Source organism: Muntiacus reevesi, chromosome 1 (assembly GCF_963930625.1).
Source record: "Muntiacus reevesi chromosome 1, mMunRee1.1, whole genome shotgun sequence".
NCBI lineage: Eukaryota > Metazoa > Chordata > Mammalia > Artiodactyla > Cervidae > Muntiacus > Muntiacus reevesi.
The window spans coordinates 132,643,298-132,668,540 of NC_089249.1; the positions used below are offsets into that span (position 1 = coordinate 132,643,298).

At 35.5% G+C, this 25,243-nt stretch overlaps 1 protein-coding gene across 1 annotated transcript in view; it reads left to right on the forward strand.

The window, feature by feature from the left end:
* Positions 1-317: 317 nt before the first annotated feature.
* Positions 318-25,243, forward strand: part of NEGR1 (neuronal growth regulator 1) — a 965,094-nt gene continuing 940,168 nt past the window's right edge. The window contains exon 1 of the mRNA XM_065928428.1: positions 318-737. Within this exon, the coding sequence (XP_065784500.1) occupies positions 562-737 (176 nt within the window). The 5' untranslated portion in view covers positions 318-561. The remainder of the gene's footprint in view (positions 738-25,243) is intronic.

The window sequence follows — 25,243 nt, forward strand, 5'->3', positions numbered from 1 at the left end:
TCCTCAGTCCCCGGGCGGGGTTGCTAAGGAAACGGCCGCTTGGCAACGCGCGCGAGCCCGGGGGCCGCCGGCCGCCGCTGCGCTCCGCGCTGCTTCGGCTGCTGCTGCTGCCGCTATTGCAGCCTCCGCCGCCGATCGCCCTGCCTCCGCCGTCGCCGCGCCTCCTCCCTCACTCGCCGGCGCGCTCCACTCCTCGCTAGATAGTGCGCGAGCCGCCGGAGAATTAGACACACTCCGGACTCGGCCAAAAGCAACCGAGAGGAGGTGTAGAGTGGTGCTAGGGGGTGGGAGGGGAGGGAGGGAGGGAGAGCAAAGAGGAGGAGGGGAGGCAAAAAAGAGAGAAACAACACCCAACAACTAGGTGGGGGGAGAAAGAAAAGAAGCCCACCCACCCACCAAATTAAAAAGAATAAAAAAAAGAAGAGGAAAGGGAGGAAAAAAAGAAGAGGGGGAAAAAAAAATCCTGTGGCGCGCCGCCTGGTTCCTGGGAAGACTCGCCAGCACCAGGGGGTGGGGGAGTGCGAGCTGAAAGCTGCTGGAGAGTGAGCAGCCCTAGCAGGGATGGACATGATGCTGTTGGTGCAGGGTGCTTGTTGCTCGAACCAGTGGCTGGCGGCCGTGCTCCTCAGCCTGTGCTGCCTGCTACCCTCCTGCCTCCCGGCTGGAACGAGTGTGGACTTCCCCTGGGCGGCTGTGGACAACATGATGGTCAGAAAAGGGGACACGGCGGTGCTTAGGTAGGAGGAACGTCGTGCTTTTCGTACTTGTCTCCGTCTGTCTGTCTGTCTCTCCACCTTTCTTGCGGTCTTTTTAGACCAAGTCAAGAGGCTGGTGGTGGTCATTCTCAAAAGACCGCATTTCAGGAAGTCCGGGTGCGGATTCTGCCTGGAGCCCTGGCCCCTTTCCTCCCGGGCAGGTGGCAAGCAGGACTGGTGATGCTTAAGCACTTTGCCGGAACGCCAAGTAGCCCTGAGATGAGTGCAGTGGGAGGTTTAGGAGGGGCCGGTGCCACTTGGAAACTCAGTTCACAAGGTCTGTTTTACTGTCCTGGGGTACTCTTGGAGAGTCTGACAAGTTTATCAGGTTTGTTTCTATTTTGCTGTAACCTAAGCGACTTTTTCCAACTGCTGGCTCCCTGCTCCCATGTATTTTCCCTCTCTTGGACACTTAGGCTCAATTTCTCCCTTTTCAGTTTTCTTTCTTTCCTCTTATCGCTTTGCCCCCCCCCCCCCGCTTTTTTCCCCTTCCTTCGTTTTGTTTTTATTTTTTTTCCAATTCCCCTCCTTCTTACTCTTTTCCATCCATTACCTCTTTTTATTGTTTTTCTGTTTTTCCTCCCGTTCTTTTTTCACCTCATGTTTTCTTTTTCATCGCCACCACTCGATAATTTCTGATCCTTTTATTTAATACACTTTCCTCCATTCTTTACCTTTCTCCATCCTTCGTTTTTCTTTCTCATTGATATCCCTGTTCTGCGAGCTTGACTTCTGTCTCTCTTTTGACTCACATTTCCCGTCTCTTTCCCCATATTGTTTCCATCCCTGTCACACACACATGTGCTCCTTCTAACCCCTTACAGTTCCATTTTCTCACCCTCACAGATCTCTTTTTCATAACCACACTCCCTCACATATTCTGTTTCACATTCTCATACATGCTGGCACTTCCATACTCTCCCTAACAGCCCACTTTCACATTCAGATTCTCTTTTACTCTCTACAAAGGCACCCGCTCGCTCCTTCACTGTTCCACACACTGTCACTCACACATGTATACACAGTCTCTGCCTCTCTCTGCTACTCTCTATCCCCTCATCTTTCCCTTTTCCTCCCTTTTTGCATTTTAAGTCTTGCTTCTTTTTCTCACTCTTCCTTCTTCCCTTCTTTTCCCCGAGCTTGGGCAGTGAAATGTTTTGTCACTAACGAACATCCGTAGCCTAATTATATCTATAAACAACATTGCTCTAAGAGTCTGGTAACGTTTTTTCTGCTGTGAAAATATAAATTGATGATCAGCAGTGCTTAGATCTAAACAAGGCTAAACACCCTTATTCCTTCACTTCCCATCACCCTCCCATCTGCCTGTGACACCCCCACCTGACATAGATCCTGAAATCTCCCTGAAAGATATCCTTTCTCTCCACTGGGTGGTAGTTGGCTTATAAGTATAGATTGCAGAAAACCAGTGTATGTGGCACGTTTAAGGTGAAACAGAGAGGGCTATGTTTTATTTGAAACATGCAATATATTATAAATTTGATGATCTTGGATCTGGGTGTGGTAAGCGATTTACACCTTCTTAAACATGCTTATGAGTCCAAATTCATGTAGAATACTATTACAGTTTCTAATAGACACTAGTTTAGAGTGTATATCCCTACTGTAAACAATGCCACTGGATGTGTAAAAAAGTAACAGCTTGTTGTCACTTAGTAAAATACCTTTCATTGCTGGTAAAAGAGATGAACTTCTGGTCACACTGGGGATATAAATTAAACCCTTGGTGATATTCTTTATCTTAAGTTTGTTTTGGAAGTTTAAACAACAGTGGTAAGGATGAAGTGCTGTCTTTAGAGCCTGGAAACACATATCATGGGAACTGCAATCTATATGATTGTAGTAACATATTGCCTATTTGTAATGAGCATTAACATTCTCAGTCTAAAGGATTTGATAGACTGCTTGTCACTTGATGGTATATCTTGGGTGTTTTGTTTTTAAAGAATAATCTAATGAATACTATGGCTAATTAAAATAGCTGAACTCAGGGTCTGCTTCTAGGAGACCTATGTTTAGTTCACTCACTGCTGCCAATAGTGAAGCTTCTCTAACTAGCAGCAGCAGTATCTTTCCAGTTTTGTTGGTTTGGTGCAGTCCTTGTTTACCTGTGTTCACCTACCTCATCCATTTATACACTGTATCCTGAATTTTGTCATATCTTAGTTTAGAGAACTTTTGACTTTTAAACTTTTTAAAAAGAATAGTATCTCTGTTTCTTTTGAATAATGTTTCTTACCAATTACGGTTTTCTTAAAAAATAAACAGAATGTTTCTCTTTTTTTTTGTCATATGAAACAAATCTGATCCGCATTACTCAAAGTAATTAGTTTACAGTAATTCTAGAATCCTCTAGGGACTGATTTCATCTTTTTTTTTATCCTTTTACATTGACTGTAGGTTTTAAACACTTTTAACATATATAGTTACAAGAACCCCTCTCTCTCTTAAAAAAATGTTAAATTGCATCAGTTATTTTTCCTGCAACTGGTATTTACTCTGTTCATAGACCAGTACAGAAGAGCTTAAGGACTATTTGAGTGTAAGTCAGGTGAGATATTTTTCATCAAAAGTAATGTCACAGAGTTATAGTTTATGTTTTCACTTTCAATTATTTGGTGTAATTATCTAATTCATTAGAAAACAAAACAAACAAAACAAAATCTTCCCTCATGCAAACACGCCTTCACATCAAAGTACAGAAATCTAGTACTCGAGTACACTTTACTGAATTATATGCTATTATTTATTAAGCTTTACATGTTATACTTTATTTTTAATGTAACATATTCCTGCAAGTGTCTCATAAAAAGCAAATAGTGGCATAACAGTTATCAAATAACTTTAAGTGCTAAAGGCCTGAAAGTGCAAATGTGTCAATCAGTGACTCTGTTGCTTGTGGTTACACTAATGAAACAGAAGTTTAAAGGTCAAATGATACATTTCTATCTCGTAAATGCCAGAGTGTCTGTTTTAGAGAAAAGAATCAAGAAAAGCAAACCTTTTCTTACATTTTGTTATCATACAAAAGGGAATCCATTCTGTGATCCACCAACTATACCTATCATTCTATAAATCACCTTCTCTGTTTGGATTAGAAGACTTATAATGATGTTCCATTTAATAATTTCAACATTCTTATCATTTTAACTTTGCCTCTTAAGGTTAGTTAAGCAATATATTAAATGTCAAAATGTCCCTTATGTCTAATAATGATATTCACTGATAAGTCTCTGAGGGATTCACTTGAGGTATTTGGACATTCTTGTTGAAGTATTTAATGATGCATCTATTCAGTACAATAACACTTGGTACCTCCCTTACTTTAAATAAATGCAGGGATGTCTGGAACACATTGTAATTTGCTATCAATACAAATTAACATTTTCACTAAATTATGAGATACTAGATATTAGATTGCTACCACATTTACTACTTATTGATATTTTATACTTAATAGAACTATTTAATCTGTATATGGAGAAATGAACTTTTTCTCTAGTCTTCAAATTGTATTTTATAATACCTGAAAGATCTAAGTTGATGTTTCATCAGGTGATGTAGCAAAGAACAGGACATTCCAGAACCACACAGGTCATGCATTAGCACCCAGTGTTTCTAGATCTAGAAAATCAAGGGGAATGTAACTCTGCTCTAGCTTAATATATAAATTTCAGATGACTTTTTTTTTTGTAGCTTTGCAGCTGCTTTAATGTGAATCAGTCACTTTATTCTTACCTTATTAACAAATACAGTTATGTCGACATGCCCAAAAACATTTAATATTCTTTTGAGATAATACAAGGAACAACCTCATTCATATCCTACCAGTTTTTAAAAAGACATGTCATTTTTAAGCAAGTTCTTTCATCTGTTTCTACTTCAACTCGTCTATGAATTTTGTACATTTTAAGCTGCCATCCTGATATGAATTCAAAATATCCTATTCTCTACTTGTCATCCTTTAATCAAAGGAAGGGAGATTCTTTTCTTAAATATGATATCTTCTTTTACGTTAGCAAAGTGGAACATAACTTTGTCATTTTAATGCAATAGATTTCAGTGAAAGTTATATGAGATCCTAATAATGATATTACAGTAGGGCAAAAGACTTTTGCGTCAATCACAGAACATAGAGTGCATTTACACAGAAGCTATTTCCATTGGAAATCACAAAACTTTTACGAGTAGATTTATAAATGTATATCACAAGTATTTATTACTTCTCAGACTTTGCTCAATTCAATTGCCTTTTGATTAGACTACATTAAATTAGTTTTGTTTTGAAATGTATGCTGTTGGATACAAGAAAGTAAATGATGTATAAGAATGCAGAATTGTCAATAGCAATATACCTTGATTATACTGTACTTTTTGAATATCATTGAAGAGTGTCTTCAATGGTAGAGTCTCTTCAAACTCATCCGTTGAGTCATTCCTACTTATTTATGTGTTCCAAATATACTGTTCAACTCTACAGACATTTGCAATTTATAACATTAAGGCATTATTTAAAAACCTATATGCTTATTGAATAGTTTAGTGTTATTGAACAATTTTTTTTTTTTAATTCTGAGGTTTTTCTCCTTCTTTTCAAAAGAGAAGGGGTAATAGATGGTCATGCTGAGTCATTTTGGAAAAATATGCTCCAAAATATGGAATAAAATGCTACAATGTTACCTGTAATGATATGTAGAACTGTTGTATTAGCATGAGGCACTACTTGATACATTAATACCTAATCATTCATTATATTAAAGAACAACATAGCATTTTAAAATTTTCGAGATGGATTTGTTTTTTTCTAGTCCTTTTAATCCAGAAGAACTAATTAACCCATGTGGTTGTATAAATCTTTGAGCACAAGCATGTTAATGAACTACTTGTTTTAAATAGTTGAATTTACAATTAAATAGCTCCATGAACTAAGTTAATTCTGAAATACCTGAGTTGCAAAATGTTTGAAGAATTACTCACATCCTGTAAGTGACAGTTCTGGGCCTTATTGACCAGATCCAACTTTTATCCTTCTGCTATGCTCTGCTATTGGAGATAGACAATGAATCTAATCCCCAGGCTGTATTCCCTCATTCTTCATGTCAGCTGTTTTCAGACTGTGGTGTCCAGTGGTAGGTAGTTTTGGGAGAAGGGAGTACATGATGAGTGAGAGGCCAAGGTGTTTCTCCCCTCCTACATTGCTTTGGGCACTGTTCAGCAGTGTCTCTCTCTCCCATTGGAACCTCTTTGCTCCAGTTTCCACTGGGTAACCAACTTGGGCTTCTGTATACGGCTTCACCCATTTCTTCTTCCATCCTAAGAGTAGTAGTGGCTTCCTAACGTTCTAACTGTCGGGTTGTCTTGCCATCACCTGTTCTTCTCAACTTTTCCATCATCTTTGCAGTCAATTCTCTGTATTAAATCCTCTAAAATTTTAAATATTCAGAGTGGTTTACATTTTTCTGATAGAGCCCTGATTAATACGTGTTGAAAAGTAATAGTTTTAGTGATTTTTAGCTATATTGAATATTGCTCATGGTAACATAAATATTTGCTTCCTCGCACTGGATGTAATTGTTGTTTAAGGAGGCAAGAATAGAACCATAATAACACTGGAGCATATTACAAAAAAGAAAGATGGATACTTGGGGTATTGTCCACACCCAGATTATGGTGAATACAATGAACCAATTATATACATTTTTAATTAAATATAATGTTAAATAATTAATTGAAATATAAATAATATAGCAATGCTATGAATGGGAAAAATAGTTGATGAATATAAATTGGGAAGAATCAATAATACTGTATCATTTTTTTTTTTTTTTGACTGAGCAAAAGAGAACCCGGGCTAAACTCTGTTTGTGGATATGTGATCAAAATGTTGAACTAATTCCTACAGTGTTGACTATTGAAATCAATAGGAATTAAAGGCCTTTCTTTTTTGTAGCTTAATACCTGAAAAGCAAATCAAAGTTTCCAATTTCTTATGAAATATATGAGGTGTATGATCATAACAGGGCATGTAACCACTGTAGAAATACGCCTCTCGAGCCATTTGAAACTTTTGGTTAGAAATCAGATCACCTTTCTACCACATCCTGTTCAAAATGTCATACATACAATAAAACATTATAGACAACATATTTCTAACATGGAAGAGCTACAGGAAGCTTTATTAGTTGGTATTTTCAACTCTCTCGTTTAACAGAGTATTAGATGATACAGTGGGCTTCCCCTTACATGCTTCAAAATAATATCTTTCTAAAAGATGTTATATAAATGTCTGGCTTCAATATAAACAGCAGTCATCATAAAGTCCTACCTTTGATGCCTTTCTCCACACTTTTGCAGGAAGGATGGTAACCTTAAACCATAAATAATGCAGTTGTTCAGTTGCTACGTTGTACCCAACTCTTTGCAACCCCATGAACTGCAGCACTTCAGGCTTCCCTTCCCTTCACCATCTCCTAGAGTTTATGCAAACTCATGTCCATTGAGTCGGTGATGCCATCCAAGAGATGGTGATGCCATCTCTTTCTCTTTCACCCCTTTCTCCTCCTGCCTTCAATCTTTCCCAGCATTAGGGTCTTTTCCAGTGAGTCAGCTCTTTACATCAAGTGGCCGAAGTATTAGACCTTTTGCTTCAGCATCAGTCCTTCCAATGAATATGCAGTGTTGATTTCTTAATAGTCATCTCTAAAGGATGCTCTAGAGAGGATTTTCCTGAGTTGGGACAGAAGTTGGACTTGACTCATTTCTGCATTTCATTGTTCTTAAAGCTTTGTTGATCCACTACAGATTGCCATGGACATGTCTATGTATAAGAGAAAATAAAATGTATTGCTCTTTTTTTTGGAGCACCATATTGCCTGCTTTCTTGCTTTTGTAGAAGAATTTTTAAACGGGATCACATGCTTTTTCATCAGAAATTTTATGTGTTTCAAATTCAACAATGGAAACAAACTTCCCAGGCTATTAAGAGAGTAAAATCCAGGATTTTCCTACATAGGCACTGTCATTAGCAAATTGGATTTTAATTGGACTTCCCTGGTAGCTCAGTTGATAAAGAATCTGTCTGCAACACGTGAGACCCTGGCTCGATTCCTGGGTCAGAAAGATCCCATGGAGAAGGGATAGGCTACCCACTCCAGCATTGTTGGACATCCCTAGTGACTTAGCTGGTAAAGAATCTGCCTGCAGTGTGGGAGACCTGAGTTTGATACCTGCACTAGGAAGATCCCATGGCAACCCACTACAGTATTCTTGCCTGGAGAATCCCCATGGTCAGAGGAGTCGGGCAGTACACTAATTAATTAGTACACCATATCTAAAATATGACAATTTATAGGATATTGGAGAAATTTAATAATAGAAGTTTTTTGATATTTTGTTCAAGTATTTTTCTTTTATACTGTGTTAAATTTGATTGGCAAAACACCTGGGTTTGTAAGCTTTATGACTGCTGTTCATCCATTTCTAGGGCCTTAATATTGAACCTTGCCTGTATCAAGCCAACTTCCCTTATATTTTAAATTAATGAATCTTTGGAAGGATAAGCAAAAGATTAAATGTATGTGTCCTTTAGATTATTAGTTATTTCAAAATTTAATAATTATAGTATCTTTATTGCTACAATAGATCTGTGTGCTTATCATGATTGAGTACTTTTTATTGACTCCTTTTATCAATGGTCTCTGTCTTTAAATAATGCCTGCAGAAGTCCTATCGGATTGAACACACACATTGGAATCATTCAGTGTCTTTAAATTGCAGGATACAGGCTATTAGTGAGCCTTGAAGAAAATGTATTAGCTACTAAAGTTATTTTTTAAAATAAATTGTACTAAAATAGGGTAGAAAGCATTATACATAGTAAAGGTAAGTATTATTTGATTAAACTTGTATTTTTTATGTTTGTGTGTTTGCACTCTGTCAAGATTTTGGATGTATTTCTTACTGTAGGTTTCATCAGAAAAAGTTTGTAATGCAATTGTAAGGTACAGATGTAAGATTATTGAGATGCATTTAATAGTTTTCAGAAGATCTAAGATTTTAAATTTTATAGGAAGGCTATTACTCTTTGCAATTATAATTAGCAGATAACAGGAACAATTCAAAGTAGCAAAATGTCCATTGTAACCTTCGAACATATTTTCTTTTCCTGACTCAACTCAAGGAGTCTCCTCTTCCTTTCTCCTAAGGTCTCAATTAAATAAAATCAATAAAGATACAGAGGTAGAGAGAATTGGCTATTTGTTGAGAATGAATAATCTCAATTGTGAAAAGTAGCTACACTCCCCAAGCCAGAGCTTAACTTTTGTATCATTCTATCTCCCAGAGGTAGGTCAACTGTACTTTATCAGCCACAGTGTATTGATACTAGCTGATAGAATTTTAATGTGGTCATATGGCTTTGATTTATAATGTTGAGGAGGTTATCTATTAGCATAGTGTTTTCTAAGCCATATCAAGTTCTGAATCCTGACAGAAGACCTTTGACGCTCTTAAGCATCCAGCTGGCATGAAATTTGGTCTTTTAATCACTTTCTCTAGGAAAAGGGGAATATAGGAAAGGAGGAATTTGGCAGTATTGCTAGCATTAGTGTTGCTCTTTTGAAGAGAAGCCAATGCATTATACTTTCTGGATAACTGGTAATTTGTTCAATTTAAGGAGAATGTTTATAACCCTTTTTGGTCCAGAACTAAATTATTTTTCACTGAATTTCACTATCCTTTAGACACAGGTCCAGTGCCCATACTCATGCTACAAGATTGGGCTTATTTAAAACTATAGATACTGCCATAAAGTATTGAAAGATTTTGGATGATTTAAAGGGCACTGGGGGAAAAATGTGTTTGTTCTGTTGTCTTCAGAAACCTGCTTTCCTCTCATGCAACTAAGTTAAAAGATACTATAAGGATTTAAGAGATACTGTGATCATATGAGCTATAATCAGAAGTCAGGAGAGTATTTTCTGTATATTCTCTCCATTATATCACATACTATTGTTTCAAAATATTGCATAAATAAATCAAAGGGATCATAAAGTTTTCCTAATGTTATGATATTTCTTATAGGAGATCATATTTAGATATATCTGATTTGTAAATAACTTATTTTCAAATTAATGTCTTGGTAACTGACCAGCTAAATAGAAAGTGACATCTGTATTACTTAACATATTGCTGGCACATTGTTAGTTCTCAAAATCTGAATGGGGAGTGAAAGAATTGAAGGAGAACTGAAGGAAAAGAGAGAGGAAGAAAGGGCAGGAAGTCACTTATGATATATAAGTGACTTCTAATCAAAACCTAAGACTTTAGATCAATGGGATACATAAAGTTCAGCCTGTATTATCCTACATGGAATAATTGCAAAAAAAGGAATCAATTTTATTTCATATAGTTTATCAAATAAACAGAATAATCCTAAATTTATATCCTTCCCATGATGAAGTGATATATATATGTGTGTGTGTGTGTATACATATACATATACACACACTGCGTATACTGAAGTTCTGAAAAAATACTTTACACTGAGTATATACCTTCCTTCGATGTTACTAGTCCATTTATGTTTATTTTAAAAGGCAGATTAGCACATTACCTTGGCCTGCAGTTGGGTCAGAGGCTAATATGGGGAGAATATGTTCACAAAAAGAAATTATATATAAGTCGTTGAGTTAACTGCTTACTTGTCTTCTTCGGTATATGTTCACACATCGCTTATATGAGATAATAGATACAAAGAGTTAGTTTAGCTTATCCACAGAGTTTGTCTTTTATTGTAATTGTTTAGTTGCATTGAAACCTGTCATGCTTTGAGGTGTGCAGAATGGGAATAATGAGAGTTTGAATATCTACTTCTCTATTTCCTGGCTATGTGACCTTGAACAAATGCCTTTAGTTTGCACCTTCCTGGCAGAACAACATGGATCATATGAGGTAATGCATGTAAAATGCTAACGTATTATCTGCCTTTTAGTAAGCACACATATATCAGCTGACGGTTTTATTCTGCTTTTGTTCTCCTAGTATCAGTCTGAAATTTGTTGGCAGCACTTATTGATATGGGCATATTTTCCTCATTTCACTCATTTTACCAGTCATTTGTGAAATCACTGTATAGTATCCACTGAAGATATATTTTTGTTGTGATATTGTTAAATAATGCTTAAGTGAAACCCTGTGGTATCAGATGGTGAGCTGAGCGTTGGGTCAACAGAAGACTGCAGGGAAATTTAAAATAAAGACATTTTCATTCACAGGGCTTAGAGGAAGTAGACTGCACACCTCTAGGGGCTGCACAAGGAGGTCAAGGCAGGATGCCTGTTGAGAGAGCAGCAGGACCAGGGGCACATGACTTTATTGTGGTTCCTGGGTGGGGTGATTTAGTGTTCCCTGGTGAAGGACAGATTGGTCAATTCCAACCAAAAAGAATTAGATTTTATCTAAAGGGAAGGCACAGGTCGGGAGGCAGGGGAGAATATTGGTCACAGGGACTGCTGAGAAAATGATGTCAGGAACTTACGTTTGCCTGTGAGTCTTCTCAGCTTATCTAGGACATGCACTGGCCAGAGGGACAAGTGTCAGCTCAGGGTCTCTTTGGCCCTCTTAGTGCCCACTTAGTCATGCAGACTGGACGCATGGGCAGCGATCGCATAGAGTAGTTTAGCTAAATCTTGACATTTTATGTTTTAAAGATCCTCTTTAATGGGCATACTCGTATTTGTTGTTGCTGAGCCCAATGACCAAGTCAGAAGACTCCAAATCTGGAAGTAGAAACACTCTATAAAAGGTTTTATCTATAGGGTGCAGACCCGGATAACTCAACAGTAGCAAAACCCCAAATTTTATGCTCAACAAACTGATGGTGATTTGATTCACTTACCAGAAGTAAGAGATCCCTGTAATTGGGTATTCACATGAAACATCAAGGACAGAAGGAAAAACGAGAAGAGACAGAAAAGAAGAAATAAGAGGGATTAGAAAATACAATGAGATGGCAGTGGATGAGTTTAGAGGGTGAAGATGAACATTTGTGACAGAGTTTAGAATGGAAGAGGTGATGACTGGTGACAACATTGGAATTGTCGATAAGAGGGTTAGAATAAAAAAATAGCTGTGTATTCTGGATAAGGCAGCAAATAATTATTCAGGATTATACATGCACTTATCATTTCTTAAGGTATCTATATGTTATGCTAAAGCAGTGTAGTTCAGATAGAGTCTATGGGCAAGAACACTCTGTCTGTATTACTATTTTTATTCATAGACAATATATTCAGTAGAAGCTCAGAAAATATGAATGCTTGCTCTAATTCTGCACATTTGCCAAATGCACAACAGCAAGATTTAAGTTCATAATCATGACGAAGCCATCAACATCATGATTCAGATTCAGCTAACATGTATTGAGTACCTACTATATATGACATAGTTTCACAACAATATGCAATAAGGTATTGCTTTTCCAGCTTTATAGCCAAGTAAATTCAGGCTTAAAAAAGTAATGTAACTTGCCTCAGATAGAACAGGTTGTGACTGAATCAGAATTCAAATCTAGGACTTTTATTCCAAGCCTCATGACTTGATTATTGTGTGTCTCTCCCTAAAAAGATATAAAAACAATTGATAAATTTATTGCTTACTGGGCTTTAATGCTTATTAAACATCATTAAGGACCAGCTGCATTTTAGTAACTAAGTTGACAATCATTTTAAAATAATCAAGAATGTGTGTTATGTATTTGATGAAGACTGTTAAATTATTTTAGATGAGAGTAAGTATTAGACTATACCATATAGTCATAACTATTTAGAGGGCTTCCTTGGTGGCACAGATTGTAAAGAATCTGCCTGCAATGTGGGAGACTCAGATTTGATCCCTGAGTCGGAAAGATCCCCTGGAGAAGGGAACTAGTAGTTGGAAAATAGTGAATTCTTAAAACTGTAAATATTCTGGGGGAAAAAAAACCCTCTCATCCCCAAATGATTTTATCCATAATGATTACAAGGTATTTATAATGCAAGGAAAAAAAATGAACAGCTTTTGAATGTCATCTGTAGCTAGGCATTATGCACTTGTTACATCCTCAGATCTTTGCAACAACCTACAATTTTTCTCCTTTGTAAGTGGAGAAAACAACTCAAAGAAGATGAATATCTTTCTGAGCTTTAACACAGCTAGTAAATGGCATAACCAGGGTTTGATTCTAGACATGTGTGTCTCCAAAGCCCTTGCTTATTTTTTTAAAACCATAATATTTCTTGAAGCTTTTTGTATGCTGTAGTCCTTAACAGAAAGGAAAAGAAGCTGCTACTTGCTGTAGTATTCCACATCCCCAAATTAATCTTTTGAATGCTAATTCTGGTATAACTAAACAGCTGAATCAAGTTGAATTATAACCCTCCTTTGAAAAGTATTACGCAGCTTAGAGTGTTGAGCACTATTTCCCAAGATGGGAAGATTAAAAAAAAATTAAAGATGAATAAAAGATGCACTTATACCAAATTCATTAAACATGTCAGTAATATGTTATAAAGTTTAATGTTTAATTACAGTTGAATAAAGTGAAACATTGGAATTAGATAGTTTGCCTTTTTCTGATGGCTGGTAGGAGTATATAGAGTTTATAGCCTAATTGAATGAAAACTTTTTTTATCTGATGCTGTGTAATTTAAGAATCTTCTGAGATGTGTTTACATATCCATTTTCTATAGATTTTATCCCCCAAGAGGATAGTGTATTTTATGATGACTTGTTTTTCGGCTATCTAAAGTTCTCCCAATATAAAGTCCTATTTTTATCACAATCATTCAAAAAAATTTTCAACCCTCTATAACCCAATTCTAACTCCTCCTCCTCCTCTGAATTCTGTATTCTTCTACATTTTACTTATTTTATAAATTTCACATTACAGTATATCGTTATCTATTTTGCCTTTGCAAAAGACTACAACTATCTTACATAGCAGTCATTCACTTCTATTGTTGAAAATTCTTCGAGAACTTTGTATTTTGTAATTCGTATAGAATATGTTTACTAATTTCTAGGATACTTGAATTGATTTTTTCATTTTCCTTTGTTCTTTCAGGAATTTCTTTTGTGTTTTATCCATTTTGTTTTTTTTCCCCTATAGAAGCATGTTCTTTTTCAGACATTCATTCACCAGTTTTTCAACATATATTTATTGAGTCCTTGGCTTATGCTAGATGCTTTCTTTGAGAATACAGTGATATAATAGATAAGGTCTTGGCTATTGAATTTATGTTGTAGTTCAGTCTGTATCCTCAAATAGTGTTGTGTAAACAAGTTATGTTTGACTTTTTACTTCACTGACTATTAGTTCTATGGTCACAGGGATGTTATTTGGGTTTTATGAGACTCAGTTTTCTTGTCTGTAAAATGGAAATACTTACAGCTACTCCTATATATTTCTGAATCCTAGTAATAATTCATTGGAATGTGCCCAAAGTGGTATTTAGCACACAGTTGGGACTCAAGGTCAGTGTCTTTCCTTTCTCTCTCTCTCACCCTTCCTTTAACATTATAGCTGTAACTTATGGCCAGGACTATCTAGTTAAAGAAATTGTTTCATGCTATATTATGCTTCTGGTATTCTATTTGTTACCTAGCACCTCCTGAGGCTCACTTACTTTTAATCCAAGGCATCCTTTTGATCCCTTGAAAAAGTAGACTTATTCCGAATATGTGATGACTATCATTCATCTTGTTTCTATTTCTCACTCATTTTTTCCTTCATTTGAGATGCTTTACCTTCATACTGTCCTCTCTTTAATACTATTTTACATGGATTTTCCCATAAATTTATTGTCAGTTTTGACGTATTCTGAATGTCCATGAAAAATGTATTTTCTTCCTGACAGTTGCTTCTGCAGGCATCAAAACCATCTTGTCATCATTAAATGTTTCTTCTAAAATCCTACACTTTTCTCAGTATACCTGAATTAATCATTTTTCTTGGTTGGAATAGTATTTTATGTAAGGAACACTTGATAATTATCACCTGTTCCTCTATTTGATCCTCTGTTAGAACAAACAACATTTGATATTCTTTTGCAAATAATTCTTCATTGAAATAGCACTTCCACGCTTTAGCCACTTAATTTTATGAATTTGAACTTTCTACCCCCAATGGAAAGTATGACACTTCTCTCTAATCTCAATAATTGGTGAACTGATTTTCTGACTTCCTGGGCATTCTAAAAAAATCTCATCATATTTGACATGTATAATCATTTGATTTCTGGCAGACAATATCTAGTCTGTTCTATATCACCTGGCTTCACATAGCACACAATTTGCATGATTTTATATGAGGAAATCACTAAAATGTAAATTATTGTTAATTTTCTTCATTTGCATTAAAATTAAGGGACTTCCAGCATATTAAAAAGCAGAGACATTACTTTGCCAACAAAGGTCTCTCTAGTCAAAGCTACAGGTTTTCCAGTAGTCATGTATGAATGTGAGAGTTGGATGATAAAGAAAACTGAGCGCCAAAGAAATGCTTTTGAACTGTGATGCTGGAAAAGACTCTTGAGAGTCCCTTGGACTGCAAGGAGATCAAAACAGTCAATCCTAAAGGAAATCAGTCCTGAATATTCATTAGAAGGACTGATGCTAAAGCTGAAGCTCCAATTCTTTGGCCACCTGATGTGAACTGACTCACTGGAAAAGACCCTGATACTGGGAAAGATTGAAGGCGGGGAAGAAGGGGACAACAGAGCATGATATGGTTGGATGGCATCACTGACTGGACGGGCATGAGTTTGAGCAAGCTCCAGGGTTGGTGATGAACAGGGAAGCCTGGTCTACTGTAGTCCATGGGGTTGCAAAGAGTCGGACACAACTGAGCGACTGAACTGACATTAAAATCTCGATTCACTTTTCTTCTCCTATGAGAAGAGAATTTCTTATTTCCTAAGAAAAAGAAATTTTTCAAATTTATTTAAACCTTTTTAATATCCTCATCATCTTTTTTTTTTACTTCCAGCTACAAATACATGTGCACTTGGGCTTCATTGACAGTTCAGTAGGTAAAGAATCTACCTGCAGTGCAGAAGACACAGGAGACAGGAGTTCGCTAGCTCAATACCTGGGTCGGGAAGATCTCCTGGAGGAATAATGGCAACCCACACCAGTATTCTTGCCTGGGAAATCACATGGACAGAGGACCCTGATGGACTACAGTCCATGGGATCGCAAAGAATCAGACCATACCCAGAGACTGAACACACACACACACACATATGCATTTAGGTTGGAATCTTAGAAAGTGTCATACTTCTTTGAATCATTTAAAAAAACAACTGGATCAGGAAACTGTTTAAGATTAGTTACTGCTCAATAAAATTACTTAATGATAATATTCAACCTACAGGTTATGAAATAAGCTTTGCAAACTCCTTGGCGTATTTCCTGATACAAAGTAAACAATAAATTTTAGCTATTATAATTTTTGTAAATATCATTAGCAATAGACTTTCATTAATTTAGGGGATTAGCTGACAGCAGCCAAAATGAAGATCCTCTGGTAATGTGCTTACTTCTATATGCTCCAGCATACTTTAGGAACTTATTTCATTACTTATTCTTTATTTTAGGTAGGTCTTCTTACTATAGTCTCATCTTTTATGAGGCTTTCTTTTCCTCATCAGTTGATTTTCCAAAATGGCTTTTCAATAATTTCCAAGTTCTATTTACTTTCTAAATGTAGTTAATGCTGTTTTTTTGGTAATCTTTATTAATTGCTTGAATTAAAAAAATAAAATTTAAACACATGGAGGTATATATATCTTCATCTTTATATACCCAAATACCTATATACATGTACATATTTGCAGATTTACTTACTTCACAATTTTGTAAGACCACATAATTATTTTGCATTATTGTTGAACTTAATAAAATATGTTTGGGGAACATAAGCAGTTCTTTCTTTGCATTTTAGTTATTTTTATGCATATAAGATACCTCTATCCCACTATAGGCCTTGAGAAGAAAAAATTTTACCTTACTTGCCCTTGTATTCTCTGGGGCATTGAGTGGCTTGGTGAGTGGAAAAATATTTGTGAAATAAGTAAATCAATCTACAAAAAGCTAGTTTCTCATAATAGAGTCTTTTGCATGTTTGATTTTTGGATATATCTACTTATGAGATACATATGCATTTTTAATTTGTGAATTTATTATAGTTTATACTAATTAACATAGTTTATATACAAGTCCCTCTTGGAGTATAGGTTAAGGTGGATATGTATCCATATCTCTGTTTCTTAGTGTTAATTTTACTGTTATACAAATCACCAGAAATTTTGTGAGATGGGGGACTTGTTTGCCTTGTAAATATTACTGTTCAGTTTAGTTCAGTTGTGTCCGACTCTTTGCAACCCCATGGACTGCAGCATGCCAGGCTTCCCTGTCCATCACCAACTTGGAGCTTGCTCAAACTCATATCCATTGAGTCAGTGATGCCATTCAACCATCTCATCCTCTGGTGTCCTCTTCTCCTCCTGCCTTCAATCTTAATATTACTATTGTACTCCCAGAAAATATTGATGTCAGTAGCATTATAATGATACAATAACATGGATGGAATATAATCTCACAAAGATCATCTCAGGAATTAATCAGTGTGTTATTATTTTTTCAAGTAACACCACCTAAAAATAAGAATTTTGATATTTGGTTAAATAAAATAAAATAACAAATATGTCATCGTTGTTAAAATATATTTAATTATTTTAGTATTAATATTTACACATTCAAAAGCCTTCAAAATAGAGTCTCTGGTTATTTATTAACAAAATTCATTAAAGGAGAAATCAAGGTATGATTATGAATATATATTATAAATTTTGAATTAAAATTTACACATTTATTTCATATTACCAAGTAATAATTATATATTAAAATATTGCTCATATGTTTTCTTATTTAAATATTGCAACATTTATTAAGGAAGTAGGGCAATTGTTAAAATTCCAATTTTACAAATGAATAAATAGGCTTAGATGTTTAAAGACTTCGTTTTGGTTATGAATGATAATTGTTTCTTTGAAATATCAAAACTTGGGCAGAAATTCAGTCTGATTTCTTGTTCAATATACTTTCTTCTTCTTATTGATTATATAGATATAAATTACTCCATGATGCAGATTTTATTTTAATTTAAAGGGACTCTAGAACATTTCATTTTGGCCTCCATATTGAATGTACCTTTCATAACTGACTTAGTGATGTCTCTAATCCAGAGGCTACTATTTCCTATTTGATCTATTCCCCACTAGTTTTTACCTGTTCCCACTGAAAAAAATTATGTGTGGAGTAAGTAATGGACACTTCTAAGAAGAAATGAAACCACATAATGAAAAGAAAATTAGGAAAAAGTAATGAAGTGAAATGACCTAATCTTTCCCACTATTACACTATTGTCATTATCATTCTCTCTCTTTTTTTTTTCTCTTTGATGCCTTCTCTCCTTGATGCCGTCTGTACCCCCAAAGAAGAAGGCAACAAGAGATGATAAATTGCTTTTAATGCTATTCTTTAGCCAATTGCACAATGGAGAAATTATCTTATCGCTTCAATTAATTTGAGAGAAGGAGGTCAGAAGATAATACTTTACAGAAAGAAGTGACTGGGTAGCAGTAGTTTGAGAAAGATAGAACAGACTATTCAAGTAAAGAGAAAATTAAATTCTACAAGTTGTGTTCTTTGTCGTTTTTGTTTTTTTTTTTTTTTTTGACTAGATACATGCATCACAAACTTAAAAAAATGTATATTATTTAAGTTTGTTTTTATTAAGCATGTATTTAACTTTGACAATGGATTTTCCCTTATTAATTAAGGGGAAAAAAAAACCAACAAAAACAGCAATCTACTTACACGTAAAAAAGGAATATTTCCTTTGGAGAAATAAACTTCCAATTTGTATAGATAATTTCCAATAATAAAATGAAGGACTGATCACTCTGATCAGCATTTCTCCAGTGTTGTTATGGGGAAAACTGATCTATACATTATTGCTACAAAATAAACTATTTCAGCTGACCTGTGTTTGATCAACACTTTATTTCTTCTAAAAAATTCTAACTGGTGTCTGTAGCATGCAAATTCTCTTTAATATATACATGGAAGTTTCTTCCTGTGAGTTTTAATTCTGAGATTAGCAGAGTCAAAATATGAAATAGTTTCTGAAAATACTCAGCAAAGACTATTGGTTAAAATAGATATAGGTAGAGTAAGTAATAGATTTGTAGACAGTTAAAGTCTAGATGCATTCTGTATTCAGAATGCTTCATAAATGTCTGTAAATTCTCATTCCACTTTGAGGAATGATAAACTGAAAGTACAGTCATCTTAATCAGAGCCTTAGGCGAAGGACAGGGAAGCCTGGAGTGCTGCAGTCCGTGGGGGTCTCAGAGTCAAACATGACTGAGAGGCTGAGCAGCAAGTGGGATACAGAAAGATAGTGTGGGACTTTAAGCAGCAGTCACACTTGCTGTTTTGTTGTCAAAAAATTAATTTTTAGAAAGATTTTTAAATTGCAGGACTTCTCAATATTTGCCAAGATGATGTTGTTGTTCATTAACATCACAATGTCAAAATGTCTATTTTACCAAACATGTAGCTTTATCAAAAACATTTTATCTTGGATTTTTTTTTTTTTTTTCCTAAATACCTCTTCAGATTGGGGCTTCCCAGGTGGCTCAATGGTAAAAGAATCCAGCCTGCCAATGCAGGAGATAGGAGATGCAGATTCAGTCCCTGTGTCAGGAAGATCCCCTGGAAAACCATTCCAATATTCTTGCCTGGAGAATCCCATGGACAGAGCAACCTGATAGGCTACAGTTCATAGCGCTGCAAAGAGTCGGACACTGACTCTGTGTGTGTGACTGAGCACACACATACACTCTTCAGATCACTGTTCTGTATAACGTTTGGGAAACATATACATTAGAAGAGTTGCCTATTTTATCTTAAAAAGTGATCAAACTTAGAATATTTTAAGCATATTATCTTAGGTGTCAGAATCACAATACTAGTCTCCACGTTGGTTGTGGATTTAAATGATAACTAGTAAATGTGTAAAATGGTAGTAAAGAAAAAGTTATATGTTTCCATAGTCATCTATTTACTTTCTAGTTGTGTATTCCAGCAATTCACTTAACATTTCAAAGCCATGCTATCTATAAAGTGAAAATGAAAGTCCCTCTCCTGTTTGACTCTTTGCAACCCCATGGACTTCACAGTCCCTGGAATTCTCCAGGCCAGAATACTGGAGTGGGTAGTTCCCTTCTCCAGGGTTCTTCCCAACCCAGGGATTGAACCCAGGTCTCCCACTTTGCAAGCGGATTCTTTACCAAGTTAGCCATCAGGGAGGCCCATCTATAAAGTGGGGATTAATCTATACTTCACAGAATTTCTGTGAGGATAACAGGAAATTACATAAAGCACTTGATGCAGTGAAGGATATAGTAAGCCACTGATGAAATTTGTTATTATTACTGTTATTGCTTTAACTTTAAAGAAACAGATCTACAACTGCAAAAATCACAAGGTAAAAATTCAAACAATTACTAACTACTAAGAACTGAAGAGTAAGAACAATAAAAGAGGTGACACCTCTGAGAAAAGATAAACTTTACTTGCTTTGCAATCTTGCCTTAAGAGAAAATCACATACAGTGAAGTCATTCAGTCCTGTCTGACTCTTTGTGACACTATGGACTGTAGCCCAGTAGGCTTTTCTGTTCATGGAATTCTCCAGGTAAGAATATTGGAGTGGGTTACCGTTTCCTTCTCCAGGGCATCTTCCCAACCCAGGGGTCGAACCTGGGTCTCCTGCATTGCAGGCAATGCTATTCTTGTATGTGGTTTTTTCTCTGCACCCCCCACCCCCCGCCCTGCAGTTTTGCCTAAGGGAACAACCACATACAAAAATAGTTTTATTTACATCTCATTATTATCAGTAGACATTTATTTGGCTTACCCATGATTGTGTTCTTATAAGAATCAATTAAATAGACAGGATACTTACTCTTTAGAAGACTATTAAGATATGTATGTTTTCTGTGTATAAGCTTCCTTTCTATGCTAAGTTTGGTATGTTGGAAAACTTTCCTGTGTTGCTGTGGAATATAGTAAAATAATTGCATTTTCTCCTCTCATTACAGATGAGATAAAACTCTCCCTCTGGCTTTGATAGACAGCCTTTAAATACTAGAATCCACTACTGTGGTTTAGTTGATTCTTTGATGTCATGAAGCATATCTTCAGTTATCATAGTCAGTCACAATGTGACTGAGTGTATATAAGAAAAAAGGGCTTTGAGGAACAAATAACACACGTCAATGTAAAAAAGGCAAAGAGGAGAGAATAGTAGTATGAAGAGGACTCTAAGGTGCTATCTAGATTCATAACTACTTCCTCATCTGTTAACCATTTCTTTAGGAAGCTGGCTTTTTCCCAGTTGTATCCTCAGCACCTAGCATACTGCCTTAATTAAGTATACTGCATTGAATTGAATTGAATTGAACTGATTACTATTCATTGCTTTTTGTTTTTAATACAGTTTTCAATTGCTGATCTGATATACATGGTAAATGTTGACATATCCTACACTGCAAACTCTGGCTTGCTTAGGTGTAGTCATAAACCATTTATATACATATGTAGTCTTGTCGTTGTTCAGATCACATGATTTAAGATAGGAAAACACAAACTGTAAAAATATATAACAATAAAGATCTTGGATGTCAGCAGAAAAAAATTTTCATATTTTATATGGAGATACATTTTTAAAAAAACTTGCATAATTTTCTCTTTGTTTCTTGGGATCCTCAGAAAGGCTCAATGTGGGGAGAATTATAAAAGAAATCAAATTACCAAGGTCATGTAGCTATAAAGTAAACAAACTAAAATGAGATATCCTGCCTCTTATTGTTTTATGAAACTAAAAAGTGAAGTGTTTATTTTAATGCACAAAAATGTTAGTACTTTTAGAATTTAATAGATTATTTTCCAATTATAGGTAGTTTCTCAGTATTCATTATTCTTTTCTTTTAAGGTGGAGTTCCAAAATAACAAATTATTTAGATTCTTTATATTTGTATCACATTCATTACAAACTTATGGTACATATAGTACTTCTGTCATAATACCCTGTGGACTTCATGGTAATTACTAATTTTATTTCATAAATGCCAATGGCTCATTTATGTGAAATTTTTTTTTTTTTTGTGGGGGGGGGGGTTCCCAGGTGGCACTAGTGGTAAAGAATCTACCTGTCCAAGCAGGAGATTTAAGATATATGGGTTCAGTCCCTGGGTTGAGAAGATCCCCTGGAGTAGGAAATGGCAACCCACTCAAGTATTCTTGCATGGAAAATCCCATGGACAGAGGAGCCTCGCAGTCTATCGTCCACAGGGTGGCAAATAGTTGGACATGATTGAGTGAGCAACTTACTTAATCTCTTTTTTCTTTGTGTACTCTCTTTCTTTTTGATAATATTGATAAGAACAGTGGTCCAGCGGGCGGGGCTGGGGGGGTCAGTGAATGTTGAAACCCACGTGAATTCCTCAGTCTAGGTAGGCACTGATGATGTTTTGGTCTTGTTAGTTCTTTATTGTGGGGGCTAGCCTGTATGTTGAAGATGTTTAGCAGTATCTGAGACCCCTGTCCACTTGTACCAGTAGCACACAACCCCCTGAGTTATAACAACCGATAAGGTCCCTACATATTGTCAAATGTCCTTAGTGGGCAAAATAATTGTAGAATATATTTTGTTAACTGCTTTTTTACCTAGATTTTATTTGCATGTTCCCATTTTTGTTTTATTTATCCTTTAGTATAGATTGAAATGTTGTATCTATAATGTTGTATTCAAATGTTATATCAAATGTTTCAGTTGTATTATATCTCTAATCAAAATTTGATTAAAACAGTAGATAAAACTAATAATTTTGTTTACACACAGAATATATATTCTAATTTTTATATGCATTTTAAATCATCGAATTTCTTTTCTTTCTGTGAACTGCAGTAATGAAGTAAATGTTAGGAAGCGAATTATGGTTCATATGTATAATGAAGTATTGAAGTTAAATTGTTAGGGTAATTTAATTCAATTTTAATGTTAAATGTGTATTTTCTAGCTCCTCATCGATTTAAACTAGATAAATTACATAAACAAAAGAGAAATTTCTGTTCTCTGCTGTTGAGAGTGGGCTAAAGGGAGAGGATCTGGCTGGCTGGTGAAGTGTTAAAATTTACAGTGAATGGCAGTGAAGACAGACTTGTTTGCAATGTTCAGCTGGATGAGCGTTGTGTCAACACTTTTCTGGTATTTCTTGATGATATCATGTTAATTTGAAGAGCACTTAGCAGATACTAATTATCATCTGGTGAACACTCTTCAGTGGGAAAGGTGAAAACCAATTCAGTAGGTATAATGCCTGCTCAATTGTTAACCCAAACTGCAAGCTACCAAGCTTTAATGTTTTGGTGATAGTTTAGGTGTAAACAAAACAAATGCTGTGTATTGTTTTATATAATATATATTTCCTAGTGATAACATTACGGTTTCTGTTATTTATATTTAAGAGTGGGTCAAACAACTTAACTTTGCTTATTGCAGATCATGTTATGTGTGATTATTACATAAAATACAAAATACAAATTTCCACATTGCTCTTCATATGATTCTAAGCTATTATTTAGTTTTCAGAAAAGTAATAAATAGTCATTATATTTCTGTGAAAGTTTATGTTTTAAAATTAATGTGTATTTTGATAATTATAGTAGACATACTTAAATGAGCAAATTTTAAGCATCATTTGTGAGATAGAGTACATTAATACCTGTCTCAACTTCAGCTGAGTTTCTCTTTGTTGATTCCTTTTTCTTCCAACAATGTATCCAAGACAAGTCCCAATTTCTTGAAATTTCCACTTCAATATCTGGAGTTGGCACACATTCATTATGATTTTTTGGATTATTATTGACTCTGTTATCAGTATCCTGATATCCAAAAATATTTTTACAGATTTTGGTTAAAATTGTATATATTGGATTAAACTTTTCCTGTACCTTTTTTCTTATATATACTTAGGAATGACTTAAAAATCTGTTACACTTTCTCATTTACATTACTGCAACACAAATGTTCTAATTTTTAGCTCCTCCTATGTGAACACTTATTTATTCCTGTATGAGTACTTCCTATATAACACTTAATCCTGGCTTGTTTTTCTACATCTCCATGCTCTCTTCTGTAATTGATTGGAAAAGATTCATACTTAGCTTTTTCCCAAGATATGGCAGAAAGAATTCTATATTAAGTGAAGATGCATGCACGTGTGCTTAGTCACTCAGTAGTGTACGCCTCCTTGAGACCCCATGGACTGCCTGTAGCCTGCCAAGCTCCTCTATTCATGGGATTTTCTAGGCAAGAATACAGGAGTTGCCTTGCCCTCCTCCAGGGGATCTTCCTGACCCAGAGATGGAACCTGGGTCCCCTGCATTGCAGGCAGATTCTTTACCGTCTGAGCCACCAGGGAAGCCTGAAGTGAAGATGAGTGTTGATTTATTATTTAATCCTGTTCAGACTTATTGTCACTCCATAAAAGTATCCTGATTCTGTGACTTGATCTGAAATTCACTGTATTACTTTATGCCTAAACTTCTGGGCATCTAGCCTAATGAAATGGAAGGATTTCCTAGAGAGTGTACAAAGCATCCCAACATGAACTTTTCCATTCTTAAAGAATTTTCAAAAGAGATAGAATTGAATTCTACTATTAGAGATGCTTTGTCATCAATGAGGAAGAAATAATGGATGAATTATTACCCCATATCTTAACACTGTCCAATGAATTCAGTATAAATTCTGCCCCTACATTATCAGATGATTTGAAAAAAGCTCCACATTTTTGGACCTATATGATCCAACTCACCCAACTACATGAAATTTCTATAGTATTTACACTTGTCAAGCTATTGCTTGAGGTAAAAGGGTTTTTTAATGAAAATGGCAAATAAACTCAATAGCAACAATAAAGCAACCTGCTAATGTGTATCCCTCTTAAGTAGGCATCACCATTTCAGTGTTCAATGTCCCTTAGCAATTTAATTACATTCTAGTCTTAGAAAATGCCACCTTGTCTTAAATGTGACCATTTTGTAATCAGAGGTCTGAACTAGGTGGTGGGAGGATATAACATATACTACTAGATCTATAAATCTGTATACTATGTAGCATAGATCATATACTACTAATGGAACTATATCTGCAGGCCCTCAAATGAGCCCTCATCCTGATTAATCTGGAGTGCCTAAAGAAATACTGTTTTTTTAATTAAAAACCATCCTCCCCCGCCTTCTCTCTCTCACACACACAACAATGCCTCCTGTCTGAAAGAAAATTTTTTAAGA